Below are 19,552 nucleotides of genomic sequence, written 5' to 3'. Positions count from 1 at the left end.
ATTTGGTTCTGAGCGCTCAGTCTCCCAAAAAAATAACCCCACAATATTGCATTCAAATTGCTCTGGCTTGGAGTTCGCTTTATATAGCGAAGGCTTATCGAGATGGTGCTGTCTCTCTGGACACGACAATGAATGCGGCTATTAGTCGCGGATTGTAAAATACGCTGCACCATGAGATAACACCAGTTTAAACCTGATACCTTCCCGCTTTCAATGACAGCACCCACAATTATTTACAGCTCAAAAAATGATAATTTCGCCGGTCTTTAACAGGTAAGAAAGTACGCGTTTCGTGTGTTAACAGTGTATGCCGAGGCCACCATGTCCTCCACATGGATTGAGCTGCTCACGCCTCTTGACCTGATGACCTTACCCCTTATAAACTCTCTTGACATGCTGGAGTAACTCAGCGGGACAGGCAGCATCTCTGGAGAGAAGGAATGGATGGATGAAGTTTCGGGTCGAGACTCTTCTTCAGACTGGCTTATTTATTCCATGTTAGTTCTTTGCACTGGTATGATAATAAGTGAGCAGAATTTTCCAAATTACAAGAATAAAATGAATAGGTTGTGCAAGACACGTCCTTTCGCAAAGTGGGTCGCTCCTGCTGAGGCGGACCTTTTGCCAGGCGCTCTCTTCGACCAGGCTGAGCGGGGAGGAGGGTTTGCGATGTGGCGCTGGGACCGTGGGGTGTGTGTAACCGCGATTTGGGCAGTGGCGGAAGCGGCTGCCGAGTTAGAGCCGGTGGGGGTAAGGACTGAGGCTGGAACAGCGGCGGAGAAGGAGGAGGAGGCGCGATGGCGGGACTTTGATGCCGGTTTGTTTACATGTCACATCTCCCTCCCTCCTCTTTATTCTACTTCAATGACGGTCGCCGCCTGAGCCCCCCACTACCCCGAGCATCAATTATCTGTCAATCCTTTCCCCACTGTCCTCCCTATCCTCCCCCTCCCGCCGTTCAATCTCTCCTGCCTCCACTATCTGTACCAACCCCCTTGTTCCCTCCTTCCCCTGAACCGGCTTGATTCTTCTCTACCTTCCTATCCCCTCTCTTGTTCATAACAACCCGTCTGTGTCCCACAAACAACTGTGTCCCACCCCTTGAATACCAGCCGTTATCTCCCTCCTCATCGCTTCATTCTTTGTGCATCCTCGGAAGATCTCCACTTACAACTTGTTTTTTCGTTCCAATTTCCCTTGCCACCTTCATATCTCGCCTCGTTCCACAACCTCGCCTCCAGCCACCTCCAAAGTGTAGTTTCACTTCTATCCATCCCCTCCATTTCCACCTGTTGTTTACTCGTGGCTGGTGGATAAGGGGGGAGGGATATTTTGACAGGGTTTATCAAGTGGGGCCAAATAGCATATGTGTTTCACACTACACCTGATCAGCCCTTCCGAGATATCTTGTTGCATGTGAACATTAGCAAGTTATTGGAGCTGCAGGGGTCAATTAATCCACATTCTGGCATTAGGCTTACTTACTGTGACTGAAGTGCTTGATAAATACCTTGATTTGTGTTTGATTCTACTTTAAGAATTATGTAAACTACTGCTGGGTGCAATAAATTAAATGCAGGTATGTACAGCAACAGCAACACACGTCAGAAAATCCTATACTTTTATTTATAGACAATAGGTGCAGGAGTAGGCCATTCGGCCCCTCCAGCCAGCACCGCCATTCACTGTGATCATGGTTGATCATCCACAATCAGTACCCCGTTCCTGCCTTCTCCCCATATCCCCTGACTCCGCTATCTTTAAGAGCCCTATCTAGCTCTCTCTTGAAAGTATCCAGAGAACCGGCCTCCACCACCCTCTGAAGCAGAGAATTCCACAGACTCACAACTCTCTGTATGAAAAAGTGTTTCCACATCTCCGTTCTAAATGGCTTAACCCTTATTCTTAAACTGTGGTCCCTGGTTCTGGACTCCCCCAACATTGGGAACATGTTTCCTGCCTCTAGCATGTCCAAACCCTTAATAATCTTATATGTTTCAATAGGATTCCCTCTCATCCTAAATTCCAGAGTATACAAGCCCAGCCGCTCCATTCCCTCAGCATATCCCGGGAATTAACCTTGTGAACCTATGCTGCTCCCTCAATAGCAAGAATGTCCTTCCTCAAATTTGGAGACCAAAACTGCACACAATACTCCAGGTGTGGTCTCACTAGGGCCCTATACAACTGCAGAAGGACCTCATTGCTCCTATACTCAACTCCTTTTGTTATGAAGGCCAACATGCCATTCACTTTCTTCACTGCCTGTGGTACCTACATGCTTACTTTCATTGACTGATGAACAAGGATCTCCCAGATCCTGTTGTACTTCCCCTTTTCCCAACTTGACACCATTTAGATAATAATCTGCATTCCTGTTTTTGCTACCAAAGTGGATAACCTCACATTTATCCACATTAAACTGCATCTGCCATGCATCTGTCCACTCACCCAGCCTGTCCAAGTCACCCTGCATTCTCATAGCATCCTCCTCACAGTTCACACTGCCACCCAGCTTTGTGTCATCTGCAAATTTGCTAATGTTACTTGAATCCCTTCATCTAAATCATAGATGTATATTGTAAATAGCTGCATTCCAGCACCGAGCCTTGCAGTAATCCACTAGTCACTGCCTGCCATTCTATAAACTATCCGGTGATGTGTTGTTATTAGCATATTAACTGGTAGCTACATTGGTATTAAATCCTGGACCTTTTGATTTATTTTCACATTCTAGAAATATATAGGAAAGGATATCCCAGCCTCAAGTTACGCTTGCCAATCTGTGGAGCCAAATTAAATCTGCAACCTTGGGTTTGTTAGATGATGAGTCTATCATTTGCGCAGTGTCTGACACTGATAGCAATGATACTATTAAAGGCAGAAGCAAATTTACGATGGGATTGAGAATGGTTGCATTCCAAAGTTTAAACAGTGTATATACATGATCTGTTAGGTTTGTGGTGTGAGTATACCGTCATTTATGATGCATTGATACAATTTATAAACTAATTATGTTAAATATGGACACAATATATGGACAAAATGTCAAGCTAGAAAGGATTGAGAAATGTGACGACCAATCAGTTTGTTCCAGAAAGCAGGGTCTTTTAAATCGCCAGAGCCATATCTTTGATCGCTGTTCTCATCTCATTATGAGAGCTGCACTGTCTCTACCATGAGAAATGCTGTTGAATATTTGAAATTAAGTCAGAATCGTAGCAGGCTTGTTGTGTTCAAGAAGCCCTCAAATTCCTTGTATATTGTGTGCTGTGCTGATGTATTGAATAATTGTGGAGAGAGATCCAAGTGAGTGGACAGTTTTAATTATTGGGAATAATCTTAATTGCCCTATATAGGTGAATAGTAGATTTTTTGAGGAGTTCATGGGAATACTTGAAGAATAAAATGGGATTAGTGTGGGTTTACTGTGACCACTGGCATGGGCTTGGTGGGTCGAATAGTATGCTTCTATGAAATAAATACTATATTTGTGTTTGTTACTGTTTCCTGGCTACAACGAACGGTGTGTTCTTACTGCCCAATGCTTAAAGTCTGAAATCAATGGAGAAGTTCCACAGCTGGTAATAATATTTTCAAAATCTGAGGTTGAACAACATTGATTTCCATGCGTTAGGAATGCCTGTGTTAAATCTGTGCAGGAGATGTTGATTAGGCTTTTTTTCATCAAATACGTAAAAGTGCTGGAGATTTGCTTCTGAGATCTCGGTAATTTATTGATCGTGGAGAGTAGCAGAGAGAAATACATCTCTATGCCACTTTCAATTGCCTGGATGAGCCAATTTGCATTACAGCCACAGACTTACTTTTTGATGTGTGGTTACATATAATGTAGGAAACGTGGCGGCCAATTTGCTTCCACAGATGTGATAATAAACAGATTGTTGTTTCTAGCAGCACTGATTCTGAGATAAATGTTAACCAGGATACATTTGAGAACCAACCCCACCACCTATTCCACCACTATTCCTTCTTCTGGCTTTGCAATTCGTATCTGTTCTATCCTTATCTCGTTATTTGTCTTTTCATTTCTGGTCTTTGTCCAGCCATTTGGCTGTCTACTCCCCCCCCACCCCCCCCACCCCCCCCCCCCCCCCCCCCCCTACTCCCTCTGTATCCAACTATCACTTGCCAAGCTTTGGCCTGTTGCATCTCTCTTTTAGTTTTCTCACCTCCCTACCATCCACCGCCACAATCAGTCTGAAGAAGGGTCCCAACTGTTCTTGACACAAAGCTGGGTGGCAGAGTGAGCTACGGTGAGGATGCTATGAGGCTGCAGGGTGACTTGGATAGGTTGGGTGAATGGGCAGATGCATGGCAGATGCAGTATAATGTGGATAAATATGAGGTTATCCACTTTGGTGGCAAGAACAAGAAGGCAGATTATTATCTGAATGGTGTCGGATTAGAAAAAGGGGAGGTGCAACGAGACCTAGGTGTCCTTGTACATGAGTCACTGAAAGTAAACATGCAGGTACAGCAGCCAGTGAAGAAAGCTAATGGCGTGTTGGCCTTCATAGGAAGAGGATTTGAGTATACGAGCAAGGAGGTCCTACTGCACTTCTACAGGGCCCTGGTGAGACCGCACCTGGAGTTTTGAAGAAGGGTCTTGACCCGAAACTTTACCCATTCCTTCCCTTCAGAATGTTGCCTGGCCTGCTGAGTTAGTCCAGCATTTTGTGTCTATGTTCCCAAACCATGTTGTGATGCATCCCGATAATATCCTTTATCTAACACATCTGTGGAAGCTGGTGAATGTTGTTAGGAACATGCCGACCTACCTTAGCCTTCTAAGGAAGTAGAGGCGTTAGTGTGCTTTCTTGGCCATTGCTTCCTAACTTGGGGTTGAGACTAGTCTGTTTAATCTCTCCAAATACAACAACTACATCCTAGTTGTCAATCTGCAGAAATTGTAACTACTTTTTCTCATTGCAAATACAGTATATCCCTCCTGAGCACAATAATTGCAATATAAATGGAGCAAGAAGTATCTGTTCTGTACTCAAATTATCTTTCAGTAAAGGCCAGTGTACCGTCAGCCTTCACCATTGCTTGTTGAATGTGAATATTAATTTTCATTGATCTGTGTACAAGCCACACTTCATCCTCTACTTGCACTCCTCCAGACAGATCACTATCATCATCCTCTTAGCTGCTGCTAACTTGGTCTCTTCCCCATCACAGACCTCTTTGTTCCCTCCAGTCTTCCCTCTCGACAATGTAAAACACACTTGTCTCCTAATTTTTCTAATTTTTGTAAAAGGCCATCAACCTGAAACTTTGTTTCTCTCTCCATTACGTAGCCCAATCCACTGAATATCCCTGATATTTTCTTTTAGTTTCAGATTTCCTGGATATGTGATGCTTTGCAATAAAATTTCCGTGCTGAACTATTCCTTTTACCTTTTTCTTTAGCTTTCAATAATTCCCCTTGCCAGAATCCACCCCACCATCACCATTTAGCTTAAAGCCTTAACTGCAGTCGTAGTTGTGCAGTTTGCTAGGATAGTAGTCCCAGCCTGATTCAAGTGAAACAGAACAGAACTGAACTGGTATCACAGAGTTGCAGCATATGGAAATAGGCCATTTGTCCACACTGACTGTGGCCATCATTCATAATGGTGTCAGTCTGCCGTGAGTTTTCCCAAACTAATTTCTGAAACAGTGGTTGATGCTTTTACTCCATGCCAATTCTGGTGCAACTCTGGGCATTTCTTTACCCTTTGGTAATCAGATGTGAAAACAAATGACAAAGAGACCAGACTTTCAGAATGGTCCTTGGAGAAAGATGGTGTGGAGATGGGGAGATCCCTAGTGAGGGTCAGCTGAGGGTAGCCAAAGGCTGCAATTAGAGGCTGCAGAGGTAGGGAGCACCTCTGCTACCCCAGGACAACAGGCTAAACTATCATAAGCATTTAAATTATTTCATCTGTAGTGTCCATTTCATCCAAACTAAACAGATTCCCATTCTACCCAACGTCAGTTTGATTGAAATCTGGATCCAGGTTGCACTGTAGGATCTCAGTTCACTTTTGCTACTCCAGTGTCACTTCCCCACCTGAGACACTGATTGATTGAATTGAAAGATACATCATGGAAACAGGCCCTTGTGCCCACTGAGTACATGCCGACCATCGATCATCTGTTCACATTAGTTCGATGCGCACCTGGGACAATTCTTTAATGGCCAATCAACCTGTAAACCCGAAAGGCTTTGGAAGGAAACTGGAGCCACTAGAGGTAACCCATGGGGCCACAGGGTGAAAGTGCAACCTTTTCACCGACAGCACCTGAGGCCAGGATCTCTGGTGCTGTGAGGCAGCAGCTGTACTATTGTGCTGCTGAGTAACCTAAAATTCAGCCTGGCTTTAAAAAGGGTTGGTTGGGGCTTGTAGTGCTATTATTATTTTCATTTTTAACAATCGCCACCACTGTTCCCAATGCTCAACCATAACTAGGTGGAGTGAGTGTAATCATCCATATAAGTAGAAGCTGGCCATATGCATCTGCCGAGGGGCAGTGTGAACAGGAACAATAAAAGAGGGCTGGGCTGGGATTTTGGAAAACAGCCAGTGTTAAGGAGGTTCTGGATATCACTGGATAGGAGGGAGCTGAACTAAATGAAAGTTATCTAATGAGAGCAAGAAGCAAGATTGGAAAAGGATGGTGCAAGAGGGATAATGATTGCACCGAGGGAAAATATTGTGAGTTTACAATATAATTGCCTGCCAAACTTTCTCTTTGCAGTAAAAGTTTTGTTCATCTTCACAAAATTTGTAATGGTGATAATCTGTTGCTAATAAACATCTTTAGATTAATAGTCTGTGAGAGATTTGCATGGCATTTTATTTCAAAAATTGCAGCAGCTTCCATTCTACCTCTACTACTGTCACTGTTGCAGTACTTGATTGGCTTTTGATTACGTAATGCCTATTTAATATTGATGCCCCGGGATTTACGAGGGCAAGCTTTTTTTCTCTGCAACATGCTTCTGAAATGGTGATCACTGCTGTGCTCTGAAATCAATGAGGTCACCTCTCTCGGGTCCAAAAGGATGGTTATTTTTATTTCTCTCTGCTCTGTCACAGAGGGTTTGCTTCTGGATCTGAACACCACTGGACCTGGATGTTGGATGAGAATTTCTCGTCCACGGACTGCTGCTGCCTGTCTCTACGCAAAGGCACCTGTGAATGATGAAAGTAAATCTCGGGGAGAGTATGGTGCCAGTGCTGCGTTTGCAAGACTGAGGGAATGAATTAAATCATTGGGAATGAGATGTGCATCATCAGCAATTAGTAATCCCACATCGGGGGATAAAAAGGCAATAAAATCTAGAAAACCCGCAGGGCAGCAAAGACTACTGATGATAAAAAACTGTTCATCTACTTTAGGTGAGTTTGCTTTACTGATGCTAATATGATATGATACACCCAATGTAATACTGAGAAAATACTGGACCATTAAAGTTGTGGTCCTTTGCTCGATTATCTTATTTTGAAGTAGAGTAGGATAAACCAGGATGGTGACATGATCAATATTTATCCCTGATAAGACAACAGACAACAACAGATTATTTGATAATGATCTAATTTCTTTTTGTTATTCCAGACCTTGCTTTGCATAAATTGATTAGTGTTACAATTGTGGTTATATGTGTTGGAATGTCTTATGGAAATACAAGGCAGCGAGCTTGTTCAGCTTCATTTGCACCATCCTGTATCGACCACATTTCAACCTTCTGTTATATTTGAAGGGGCAAAGATGAGACCAAATCAAGGTGTATTGGCTTTTTTTTTTACAATTTCAGAAATAAACTTTTTCATCAAAAATATATATACAAGAAATTGTCTTTCTTGTATTTGGCTTTCTTCACATTCATAGTGTAATCAAGTCTATCATAGTATTGTTGATACAGTTGATTCGTAGTCAAGTTAATGCATTCTCTGTATAAATCACCAATGACACTCTTGTGGTCTCTGAACAAAATATATTTCAGGTGTTTGTGCGGCTGCTATACAGGACCCAGTCCTTCTGTGCTTGGTTGCAGCAGGGCCTTAGATTGAAGTCCTTTCCTACAAAGCCTCTGCAATGGCTGCTCCAAGCTTCAATGCCTTGCTCAACATATACTCCTGCAGCCTGGAATATGGCAGTTGACAGCAATCACATGGAAATCTCATTGTACTGGAAGACCACCAAGTTCAGACCAATATGTGCCTTTCACTAAGTTGATGATCTTACAATACCACCTCATATTTGTTTCAGTGTGCAACCTTGGGAACAATCAGTAGACCAGAGAATTCCCTGTTACGCAGTTGCTTGGGACAAACTTCAACAAAGATCCTTACATTCTGTTCCAGAATTTATTTCCAAACAGTCCACATGGTGCACAATCATCTCATCCTCGTTGCAGCCATTTTGAGGATGGTATGCATTGGAAGTGAGACTGACCATGCAGGAAGCATCTGGCAGGGTGAGCTCCTCCACTACCAGATCTTGGTGCTTGTTGATGAATTCTGGCGGCGACCTTCTGACAAATTGATTTGACCATTTGCACAGTTGAACTTTCCCAAAGGATCAATCATGTTCTGCTCCTACAGTGTCTGTAGGGCATTCTGTGCTAACCAAGCCCTGGTGGACATGGTCAAATGTGCTTTTCTGCAGAAATGTTTCTGTGATAGGCAGGTAGTGCAGCAAAGTCCAATTCAATGGAACATTGCACAGTAATGAGGTCAGGCCCATTCTTCACATCATCTGGAACAGGTAGCACCTCAACACAGTGACACTTGGTGTTTTCATACTTTGGGTATGTGCATTGTGACCCCTTGGGCACCCTGCATCTTAAATCAACAGATGAAATGAAAGATGGTTTGGGTGACTGCAATTTAGCTTCCTTCCTTCAGAAAATGTTCAAACGTGATGGTCAATGATTTCCTAAATATGCTCCATTAATGACCACCCCCAACAGTGGAGTATCAGAGATCAGCAGTTCTCAAGCACTCCAGCTACAGTATCTGTCTGCACTAGTTTAGACTTGGCACCAAAGGAGTGGCTCCATTCAATTTTATGAAGAGGAACTGCTGTGAGGGACCCCGGTCAGTATTCGGTTATATACATTTTTAGAGTCGAAACAATCCAGCCCAGAAACAATCTCCACACATACAGCAACCAAGGTCAGGATTGAACTTATGTTGCAGCTTCCTTGAAGCAGCTGCTTTCATGGAATCATACAGCATGGAAACAGGCCCTTCAGCACAAATTATCCATCCCGATCAAGATGCCCCAACTAAAATGGCCAATATCCCTCTAAACATTTCCTGTATGCAGTTGTGCCACTGTATCACTCTCATTTTATTGAATTGATTAAGTTAACTCAAATGTTTTTAATTGTTTCAAACTGTTTTTGGTATTAAATTTCTACTTTGTTTTTTTAGTTGTTTACTTTCCCTAATTCTGCTTCTTTTTTATTTGAAATGTTGGGAACATTCATTCAAAAACTTTCATAGTTTTTCACAAAATTGTCTGCCAGTCAATTCAGGGGTTGTGAAGTAGTTGCCCATCTAAGATTTTCAACTATTTCGTGGGCAGGGATTGTTCTAGCTCCACGATCATCCCTTCCCCACCTGACCATGTTGTACACACAGCTATTCTGCACAGAACCCAGCCATTTAAAATTGGGATAGATTCAGAGAACAAGTTCAAAGTCATGTACATGGGCAGTAGCAGCAAGTTCTGAAACATGAAGAAATAGAGCCGACAGGGTGGAATAAAACCTCAAGATGGACGTGTACAAAGCCACGCACAACATAATTCACATTATTTTTTAAAAAGGGAACTGAAAGATTTTATCAAATCTCAGGAACTGAGATCATTCTACTGCCATGATTTGGCTAACTGCCAAAGTCCCTCAATTGGATTCCAGCTTGTAACTTACAAAGAGATATCCATTAATCTAAATATTAACTGTTTGATTGGATTCCAGCATGTATTTCATTCCCTACCATTTATTGTTTCCACTATGAAGCATATACCTTTCAGTTAGATGCCTGGTTTCAATTATTTGAGTGGTTTACTCCACTCCCATACCTAAGCTGTTCTTTTTGAAGAAAAAACGCTAATTATCCATCAATCTCATGGACATCTGCTGATTTATTGCTAAGTTCTACACTATCTCATAGTTTGCTGAATTAAAAGACCTATTATATTTTTAACTTTATAAATAGTTCCAATTTAGTTATTTATCTGTACTTTTATAAATTAATGTTTAATCTGTCATCACAGAAGAAAATACAATGAAAGTCATCTATTTCTGCTTTTCTTCTGGGGAGAGCTACGTTTCACCTTCAAATATAACTCAAAAAGGACAATAATTGGAAAAATGGCCCTGGTGTGCTTTTGATGTGGGCATTGCAATTAATCTTTGAGAAGCAAGACCAAATATGGCAGCCCAGGAATATTCTTATTGGTGGTAAACTGACAAATGAGCAGTAATCTAAAAGCAGGTACAGCGTACTTGAATTTCCATAAAACCTGTTGATGGTTTGGACAGTTCCTGAAGCGAAAACACTTGAGAATTCAGATATATTAACTGCCAACCACAATAGCACATCAACAAAATGTTACTTTACAAGGTGATGGGAATATTTTGCTTTTGTTTTTGGCATTTTAGATGTATTTTTGATAACTTTACTCCAGTACATTTGTCTTCTCAACTGGTTAATTGACTGATAAGGGAACCTCTAACTCTTTCTTTGCATAGGTTTGAGCTGGCACATTGACATACCGTGATTTATTGTGCTTCACGGATTGAATGGTGTGGATGAAAAGCGATAAAAGCACAGCCCATAATTGAATCTGCCGCAGCCTATTGATGAGTTGGAGGACTGGGATATTAACTCACGACTTTTTGATGTTCAAGGAATCCTTCAAAGCGAAAAGACCTGCTGAACTTTGGCTCGTAGATTTTGTAATCCATTTAACCAGACCATTTAAAATAATAATTGAACTCTTGGTGAATCTGTACTTGGCTAATGGAGGCACTGGAGGCAGATGACATCAGCCCTGCTTTGGAGGCCACAGAAGAATTCTTTCTTTTCAGTGGCATTGATGACCAAATGGGACATGCAGAACTTCCAAAACAGGAAGTATATGGCATTCAGGAGGTCCCAGTGGTAATTGGACATGAAATTCTTAAGGCGAGAAATGCAAAGTCGCACCAGATAGATGACACCAGAATTGCAGCTCAAAAAAAGAACATGTCAGAGACAACGACGCAAATAGAAATGAGAAATAATGCACTTGTGAGTAAACCAGTCAGCATAGCCAGCAGACCAAAACTGCCAAGGACTGATGGTTCATTCAGCGAAGGTTCCTTCATCTCAAATGGTTATAATGCCAATCATGCCAGGAGGAACAACCCAGTTGAAGACGTGTCAACCAACAAGCCATTGCTCTTCCGATCGCAGTCCGACATTATTCCATCACATAACCAGCTGCAATCTAGCACAACGCCAGTTCGCGGTCTTCCAGACTACAAGTTCCCTCCCTCTGGAATTGGCACCACTTTTAGCAAAGATAGAGACTTTGTAATAACCACTCGCAGCAAAGATGGTAAGTCCCATCTACATCACGGGTCATCTCATTTTCCTGTTATTGCACCAAACAGTATGTACTGCTGACTCTGGCTCTAATTGAAACTGGCCATTATCGTAAGGAAACTGTACTTCAAAGTAGATTAAGCTAGAGTTGTATAAGATTTTGTTTAGAATGTATCTGCAATGCTGCAATTATTTGTTCCTTTTGCATTGACGGACCAAAGGGAGGAGACTGGTGTCGTTATTGCCCACTGTCCGCTATAACAGAGTCATGTATTATTATTATTATATGTAATTGGAAATAAAAGAACTGCAGATGATGGTTAATACACGAAAGGACATTAAGTACTGGAGCAACTGAGACGTGGCTGCAGGTGGATCGGGCCTGGGAACTTAATATTCAGGGTTATACATCCTATCGAAAGGACAGGCAGGTGGGCAGAGGAGGGGTGGTGGCTCTGCTGGTGTGGGATGGAATTCAGTCCCTTGCAAAGGAAGACATAGGGACTGACGAGGTGGAGTCACTGTGGATTGAATTGAGGAATTGCAAAGGCAAGAAGACTTTTGGTGTTATCTACAGACCCCCAAATAGTAGCCCGGATGTAGGGTGTAAGTTGCAGCAGGATTTCAATATGCAGGTAGACTGGGAAAATCAGGTTGGTTCAGGACCCCAAGAAAGAGAGCTTGTAGAGTGCCTCTGAGATGGATTCTTAGAGCAGCTTGTAATGGAGCCGACCAGAGAAAAGGCAATTCTGGATTTAGTGTTGTCTAATGAACCAGATTTGATAAGAGAACTTGAGGTAAAGGAACTGCTTGAAGATAGTGATCATAATATGATTAGTTTTAATCTGCAATTTGAGAAGGAGAAGATTAAATCGGAAGTGTCAGTGATGCAGTTGAACAAAGGAGGCATGAGAGAGGAGCTGGCCAAGGTAGACTGGAAAGGGATCCTAGCAGGAATGATGGTGGAACAGCAATGGCAGGAATTTCTGGGCATAATCCGGAAGACGCAGGATCATTTCATTCCAAAAAGGAAGAAAGATTCTAAGGGGAGTAGGAGGCAAACGTGGCTGACATGAGAAGTTAGGGATAGAATAAAACTAAAAGAAAAGGTGTATAACACAGCAAAGAGCAGCCGGAAGCCAAAGGATTGGGAAACTTTCATAGGACAACAGAAGGAAACAAAATGGGCAATACGGGCTGAAAAGATGAAGCTGGCCAGGAATATAAAGCAGGACAGTAAAAGCTTCTTTAGATATGTTAACGGAAAAAGAGTAGCAAAGTCAAATGTGGGTCCCTTGAAGGCAGACATGGGTGAAATTATTATGGGTAACAAGGAAATGGCAGAAGAGTTGAACAGGTACTTCGGATCTGTCTTCACTAAGGAAGACACAAACAATCTCCCAGATGTACTGGAGGACAGAGGATCTAAGGGGGTAGAGGAACTGAAAGAAATTTTCATTAAGTGAGAAATTGTATTGGGTAAGCTAATGGGACTGAAGGATGATAAATCCCCTGGGCCGGATGGTCTGCATCCCAGGGTCCTCAGGGAGGTGGCTCTAGAAATAGTGGACACATTGGTGATCATTTTCCAATGTTCAATAGATTCAGGATCAGTCCCTGTGGATTGGAGGATAGCTAATGTTATCCCACTTTTCAAGAAAGGAGCGAGAGAGAAAACGGGGAATTACAGACCAGTTAGCCTGACTGGTGGGAAAGATGCTGGAGTCAATTATTAAAGAGGTAATAATGGGGCATTTGGATAGCAGTAAAAGGATTAGTTCAAGTTAACAAGGATTTAAGAAAGGGAAATCATGCTTGACTAATCTTCTGGAATTTTTTGAGGATGGATGAAGGGGAGCCAGTGAATGTAGTGTATCTAGACGTTCAGAAAGCCTTTGATAAGGTCCCGCACGGGAGACTGGTGACTGAAATTAGAGCACATGGTATTGGGGGTAAGGTGTTGACATGGATAGAAAATTGGTTGGCAGACAGGAAGCAAAGAGTAGGAGTGAACGGGTCCTTTTCAGAATGGCAGGCAGTGCCGCGAGGCTCGGTGTTGGGGCCGCAACTGTTTACCATATATATTAATGATTTGGAAGAGGGAATTAGGAGCAACACTAGCAAGTTTGCGGATGACACAAAGCTGGGTGGCAGTGTGAACTGTGAAGAGGATGTTAGGAGGTTGCAAGGTGACCTGGACAGGTTGAGTGAGTGGGCAGATGCGTGGCAGATGCAGTATAATATAGATAAATGTGAGGTTATCCACTTTGGCGGCAAAAACAAGGGGGAAGATTATTATCTCAATGGGGTTAGATTAGGTAAGGGGGAGGTGCAGCGAGACCTGGGTGTCCTTGTACACCAGTCACTGAATGTTGGCGTGCAGGTACAGCAGGCAGTGAAGAAAGCTAATGGAATGTTAGATGCAGGAAGATTGCTCCCGATGTTGGGGAAGTCCAGGACAAGGGGTCACAGCTTAAGGATAAAGGGGAATTCCTTTAAAACCGAGATGAGAAGAACTTTTTTCACACAGAGAGTGGTGAATCTCTGGAACTCCCTGCCACAGAGGGTAGTCGAGGCCAGTTCATTGGCTATATTTAAGAGGGAGTTAGATGTGGCCCTTGTGGCTAAGGGGATCAGAGGGTATGGAGAGAAGGCAGGTACGGGATACTGAGTTGGATGATCAGCCATGATCATATTGAATGGCGGTGCAGGCTCGAAGGGCCGAATGGCCTACTCCTGCACCTAATTTCTATGTTTCTATGTTTATAACAAGAGGATTTCAGTATAGGAGTAAAGAGGTTCTTCTGCAGTTGTATAGGGCTCTGGTGAGACCACATCTGGAGTATTGTGTACAGTTTTGGTCTCCTAATTTGAGGAAGGACATCCTTGTGATTGAGGCAGTGCAGCGTAGGTTCACGAGATTGATCCCTGGGATGGCGGGACTGTCATATGAGGAAAGATTGAAAAGACTAGGCTTGTATTCACTGGAGTTTAGAAGGATGAGGGGGCATCTTATAGAAACATATACAATTATAAAAGGACTGGACAAGCTAGATGCAGGAAAAATGTTCCCAATGTTGGGCGAGTTCAGAACCAAGGGGCTACAGTCTTAGAATAAAGGGGAGGCCATTTAAGACTGAGGTGAGAAAAAACGTTTTCACCCAGTAGGGTTGTGAATTTGTGGAATTCCCTGCCACAGAGGGCAGTGGAGGCCAAATCACTGGATGGATTTAAGAGAGAGTTAGATAGAGCTCTAGGGAATAGTGGTATCAAGGGATATGGGGAGAAGGCAGGCACGGGTTATTGATTGGGGACAATCAACCATGAATGGCGGTGCTGGCTCGAAGGGCCGAATGGCCTCCTCCTGTACCTATTTTCTATGTTTCTGTGTAACTCAGCAGGTCAGGCAGCATTGCTGGAGAACATGGATAGATGACATCGGGACCCATCTTCAGACTGATTCAGTCTGCTGATTTCACTTTGTAGATTTCACCTCGTATCATTTCACCTTGAAACTCGGTGTCAAACCTGCCGTTCTTCATCGGAGAGCCCCTCCCCATCAGCTACCCTACTGTGCAGCTGACGTGGTCGCTGCCCCCAGCCGTCAGTCCACCATATCTGAGAAAAGATGTGCTGGATCTGGAGAGGGTCCAGAGGAGGTATACAAGAATGATCCCAGGAATGAGTAGGTTAACATGATGAGCGTTTTGACGGCACTGGAACTGTTCTCGCTGGAGTTTAGAAGAATGAGGACCTAATTGAAACGTACAGAACAGTGAAAGGCTTAGATAGAGTGGATTTGGAGTGGATGTTTCTACTAGTGAGAGAATCGAGGACTAGAGGTTATAGCCTCAGAATTAAAGGACGTTCTTTTAGGTAGGAGATGAGGAGGAATTTCTGTAGTCAGAGTTTGGTGAATCTGGATTACTTTGCCACAGAAGGCTGTGGAGGCCGTCAGTGGATATTTTAAAGGCAGAGATAGATAGATTCTTGATTAGTACGGGTGTCAGAGGTTATGGGGAGAAGGCAGGAGAATGGGATTAGTAGGGAGAGATAAATCAGCCATGATTGAATTGTAGACTTGATGGGCCGAATGGCCTAATTCTGCTCCAATTTTATGATCCATCGAAAAGACGTACCCGGCCAATGCGGGGGCTCGCTCTCCCTCTAGCTGCCAAATTGCCCACTTCCCTCTCCCCCACAGCAGCAAACACCCTCCAAGGTGGAGTATGCTGCCTTCTCAAGGGGAGGAGGAGGAAGCAATGGAACTGGGAGTGGACCAAGCTTCCTGGCATGGTGACCGGGCATGACCCGCGGCAGCAGCGGCCTGAAGAAAGTGCTGCCCCAGGCGCTACAATGTGAGCCACAACAACAGCCGCATGAACAGGATCATGGTAGGAAGCAGAGGGTGAGGGAAAGTTTTTTTTAATTGGGAATGGAATCCTGTGACTAGTCGTGTGTCTAAAGTATGAAACACATCGTGCGAAAATGTACAAAGTATCAATCAATCAACCTTTATTGTCATCTTGCAAGCAACAGTTGTACAGTGCAAAATGAAAAGACGTTTCCCAGGGAATAGCGGAGCATCGTACATGAAATTTAAAACATTTCACACATAATACTAAAACAATCCAGTCCCTGATGGAACAGTATAAATAGTTAAAAGCAGGTAAAACACAACGTTAAAATACAATAAACCAATCATAAAATGTCCGGGGCAGCTGATTTGAGTGGCCAGTGCCAGTTATTAAAGTGGCCAGTGCCAGTTATTAAAGTGGCCAGTGCCAGTTATTAAAGTGTCCGTGCCAGCCGCAGAATCAAGTGACTGTGAGTACAGAGTGACTGTTTAGCAGCCTCACAGCCTGTGGTAGGAAGCTGTTTAGCAGTCTTGTAGTCCGGGCTTTGATGCTTCGATATCTCTTGCCTGATGGCAGGAGATCCAGGTGTATGTGGAGGGGGTGCAGTTTGTCCTTAGCAATTCTCTGAGCTTTTTTCAGACAGCGGCTCTGGAACAGTTCTTGTACCGAGGGTAGGGAGACGCCAATGATCCTCTCTGCTCCCCTCACTACCCTCTGCAGAGCCTTCCTGTCCGAGCAGTTGCAGGTGGAGTACCACGTATTTATGCAGTACGTGAGTACAGACTCCACCGTACCCCTGTAGAAAGTCCTGAGGATGTTGGTGGGGAGTGAGGCCTGTTTTAGTTTCCTCAGGAAGTGCAGTCGCTGATGGGCCCGTTTGACGGTCGCAGTGGTGTTCCTGGACCAGGTGAGGCTGTCTGTAATTTGCACACCGAGGAACTTTATGCTCTCCACTCTCCACTGTGGTGCCACTGATGTTGAGGGGTGTATGCTTTGGCTGCGTCCTCCTGAAGTCGACAACCATCTCCTTCGTTTCGTCGACATTTAATTCTAGATTATTTTTGCCGCACCAGTCCACTAGTTGTTTTACTTCCTCCCTGTACATTGATTCGTCATCTCCGCTGATGAGTCCCACCACTGTTGTGTCATCCGCGAATTTTATGATCTTATTGTCCCTGAATCTGGCAGCACAGTCATGTGTGAGCAATGTGAACAACAGCGGGCTGAGCACACAGCCTTGAGGGGAGCCGGTGCTCAGCGTGATCGAGCCTGAAGTGTTCTTGCCAACACGGACTGACTGCGGTCTCTCTGTCAGAAAGTCCAAGATCCAGTGACACAGGGTGGTGTTGAGGCCCAGCAGGGTTAGTTTCTCCACAAGTCTCTGTGGGATGATGGTGTTAAACGCTGAGCTGAAGTCAATGTACAGGATTCTGGCATATGTGTTTTTGTTTTCCAGATGCGTGAGTACTGTGTGCAGCAGTGGTAGAGATGGCATCCTCTGTAGAACGGTTGGGGCGATAGGCAAACTGGAGGGGGTCTAACGATGAGGGGAGGCTGGCAGTAATGTGGGGTTTCACCAGGCGTTCAAAACACTTCATTATTATTGGGGTCAGGGCGACAGGGCGGTAGTCATTTAGGCAGGCAACCACTGGTTTCTTCGCTATGGGGATTATCGTGGAAGTTTTGAGGCATGTGGGGACAATGGCTTGACTAAGGGAGATGTTAAAGATGTCTGATTAATAAGTTTGCAAATTATACTAAAATAGGTGATAATGTGAGGTCTTGCTATTTGTGAAATCGAACTAGGGTAGGTCCTTCACAGTAGAGTTCCGAGGAGAGTTACAGACCTTGGTTCTAAAAGTATATAGTATCCTGAAACTGGCATGACAGATAGATAGAGTGGTGAAGAATGCATTTGACTTTCATTCAGTAAGGGAAATGAGGATAGCTGGGATTAAAAAACACACTGTGCTGAAGTAACTCAGTGGGTAAGGCAGCATTTCTGGAGAATATGGGATGGATGGGAAGCCTGATGTTATTAAGATAGAGAGAGTGTCGAGAAGTTTTATGAGGATGTTGCCACGATTGGAGGGTCTGAGCTCTATGAATAGATTGGCAGACATTGACTTTATTCCTAGGAGTACAGGAGGCTGTGATCTTCTAGAGGTGTGTGTGTAAAGTCATGATAGGGTGAATGCACAGTATTTTTTTCCATGGTAGGGGAATCGAGAACAAGAGGGCATAGGTTTCAGGTGAGGGGAAAGATTTAATTGGAACCAAAAGAGAAATCTTTTCACACAGAAGATGATGGGTATATGAAACGAGCTGTCAGAGGAATTAGTTGGTGCAGGTACAATAACATTTAAAAGGCATTTGGACAGATACATGAATAGGAAAAGATTAGAGGGATTATGAGCTAATCAAACACACAGAACCATCTTACAGTAGATGGGGCATCTTGGACGGCTTGTACGAGTTGGGCCGAAGAGCCTGTTTCCATGTTGTATGTCTCCATGACTCCATGACAAATATCTAAGTACATGTAAAATAGAAAGAAAGTACATGTAAACCTGTATCACATTTCATTGAGATCTTTGTGCCGATCATAGCTCTACATTTTTCAAAACATTAACACAAGAAATGCGTAACAATCAGTTTCCTTTCACTTATTTTGTCTATTTATCACCGTCGCCATCCTGTGAGTCTTATTAACTAATTACTGAGAAAGAACATAAAATGCTGGATTAACTCAGCGGTCTGAGCATCTCTGGAGAGAAAGAATAGGTATTGTTTCGGGTTTAGACCGTTCCTTCTATCCAGAGATGCTGCTTGTCCCGCTGAGTTACTCCAGCATTTTGTGTCTACGATGTAAACCAACATCTGCAGTTCCTTCCTGCACCGAGATAGAACATCTTAATTCATGCAATCTAACTCAGCAGCCTGGTACTTTGATGAAAAGTCATCAACCTGAAGCATTAATACTGCCTGACCTGCGGAGTATTTCCAATATTAACTGTTTTTATTTTAGATTTCCATTAGTTGCAGTTTTTCCCTCTGTAGATACTTCCTGATCTGTGGAGTGTTTCCAATATCACCAGTTTTTATTTCAGATTATCATCATTTGCAGTTTTTGCTTCATCGCCCCTGGGTTCTCCTGGTCTGGTTTAGAGCAACTGAGTTTGGAGGAACTGGAATCCTTCAAGTATTTTTTTTCTTTATTTCCTTGAGCTTTTTGTTTTGCTTCTTAAGAGTTTAAGTGGCCGAGGATTTGTTGTGATATTGGAGGTTGGGTTTGTGAAAGAAAAGAGGAAAGGGGACCACAAAATGCTTTGGTGTAATGTTCAAGGCTGGTGTGTGGTGCAGGTTGGCTGAACTAGTTTTTACTAGGTTAATGTTATGAAACGCTGTTAATCTGACATTATTTTACTGCTCACTTTGGTTCAAGATCAGTAATTCTTTTTGGTCTATTGGATGTTCTTCTAAAATACTCCAATACATTTTGAAATCACTTTTTAGTTTAGATTCTCCACTGTAGAATACATTTTTTTTCAGTGTATCTGTTAAGTTTAAAGGCAGTAT

General features: G+C 43.3%; 1 protein-coding gene across 3 annotated transcripts in view; it reads left to right on the top strand.

The window, feature by feature from the left end:
- The first annotated feature begins 715 nt into the window (after positions 1 to 715).
- Positions 716 to 19,552, top strand: part of plekhm3 (pleckstrin homology domain containing M3) — a 128,975-nt gene continuing 110,138 nt past the window's right edge. For 2 of the 3 annotated variants that reach the window (XM_033024366.1, XM_033024368.1), the window contains exons 1-3: positions 716 to 817; positions 7,110 to 7,412; positions 10,778 to 11,628. In XM_033024366.1, coding sequence (XP_032880257.1) covers positions 11,049 to 11,628 — 580 coding nt within the window. In that variant the 5' untranslated portion in view covers positions 716 to 817; positions 7,110 to 7,412; positions 10,778 to 11,048. The remainder of the gene's footprint in view (positions 818 to 7,109; positions 7,413 to 10,777; positions 11,629 to 19,552) is intronic. The other variant, XM_033024367.1, reaches the window with a different exon arrangement.

The sequence above is a fragment of the Amblyraja radiata genome, chromosome 7, assembly GCF_010909765.2.
Source record: "Amblyraja radiata isolate CabotCenter1 chromosome 7, sAmbRad1.1.pri, whole genome shotgun sequence".
Taxonomy (NCBI): Eukaryota; Metazoa; Chordata; class Chondrichthyes; order Rajiformes; family Rajidae; genus Amblyraja; species Amblyraja radiata.
The sequence above is the reverse complement of the archived record's forward strand: the minus strand, read 5'-3'. Positions and strand labels throughout refer to the sequence as shown.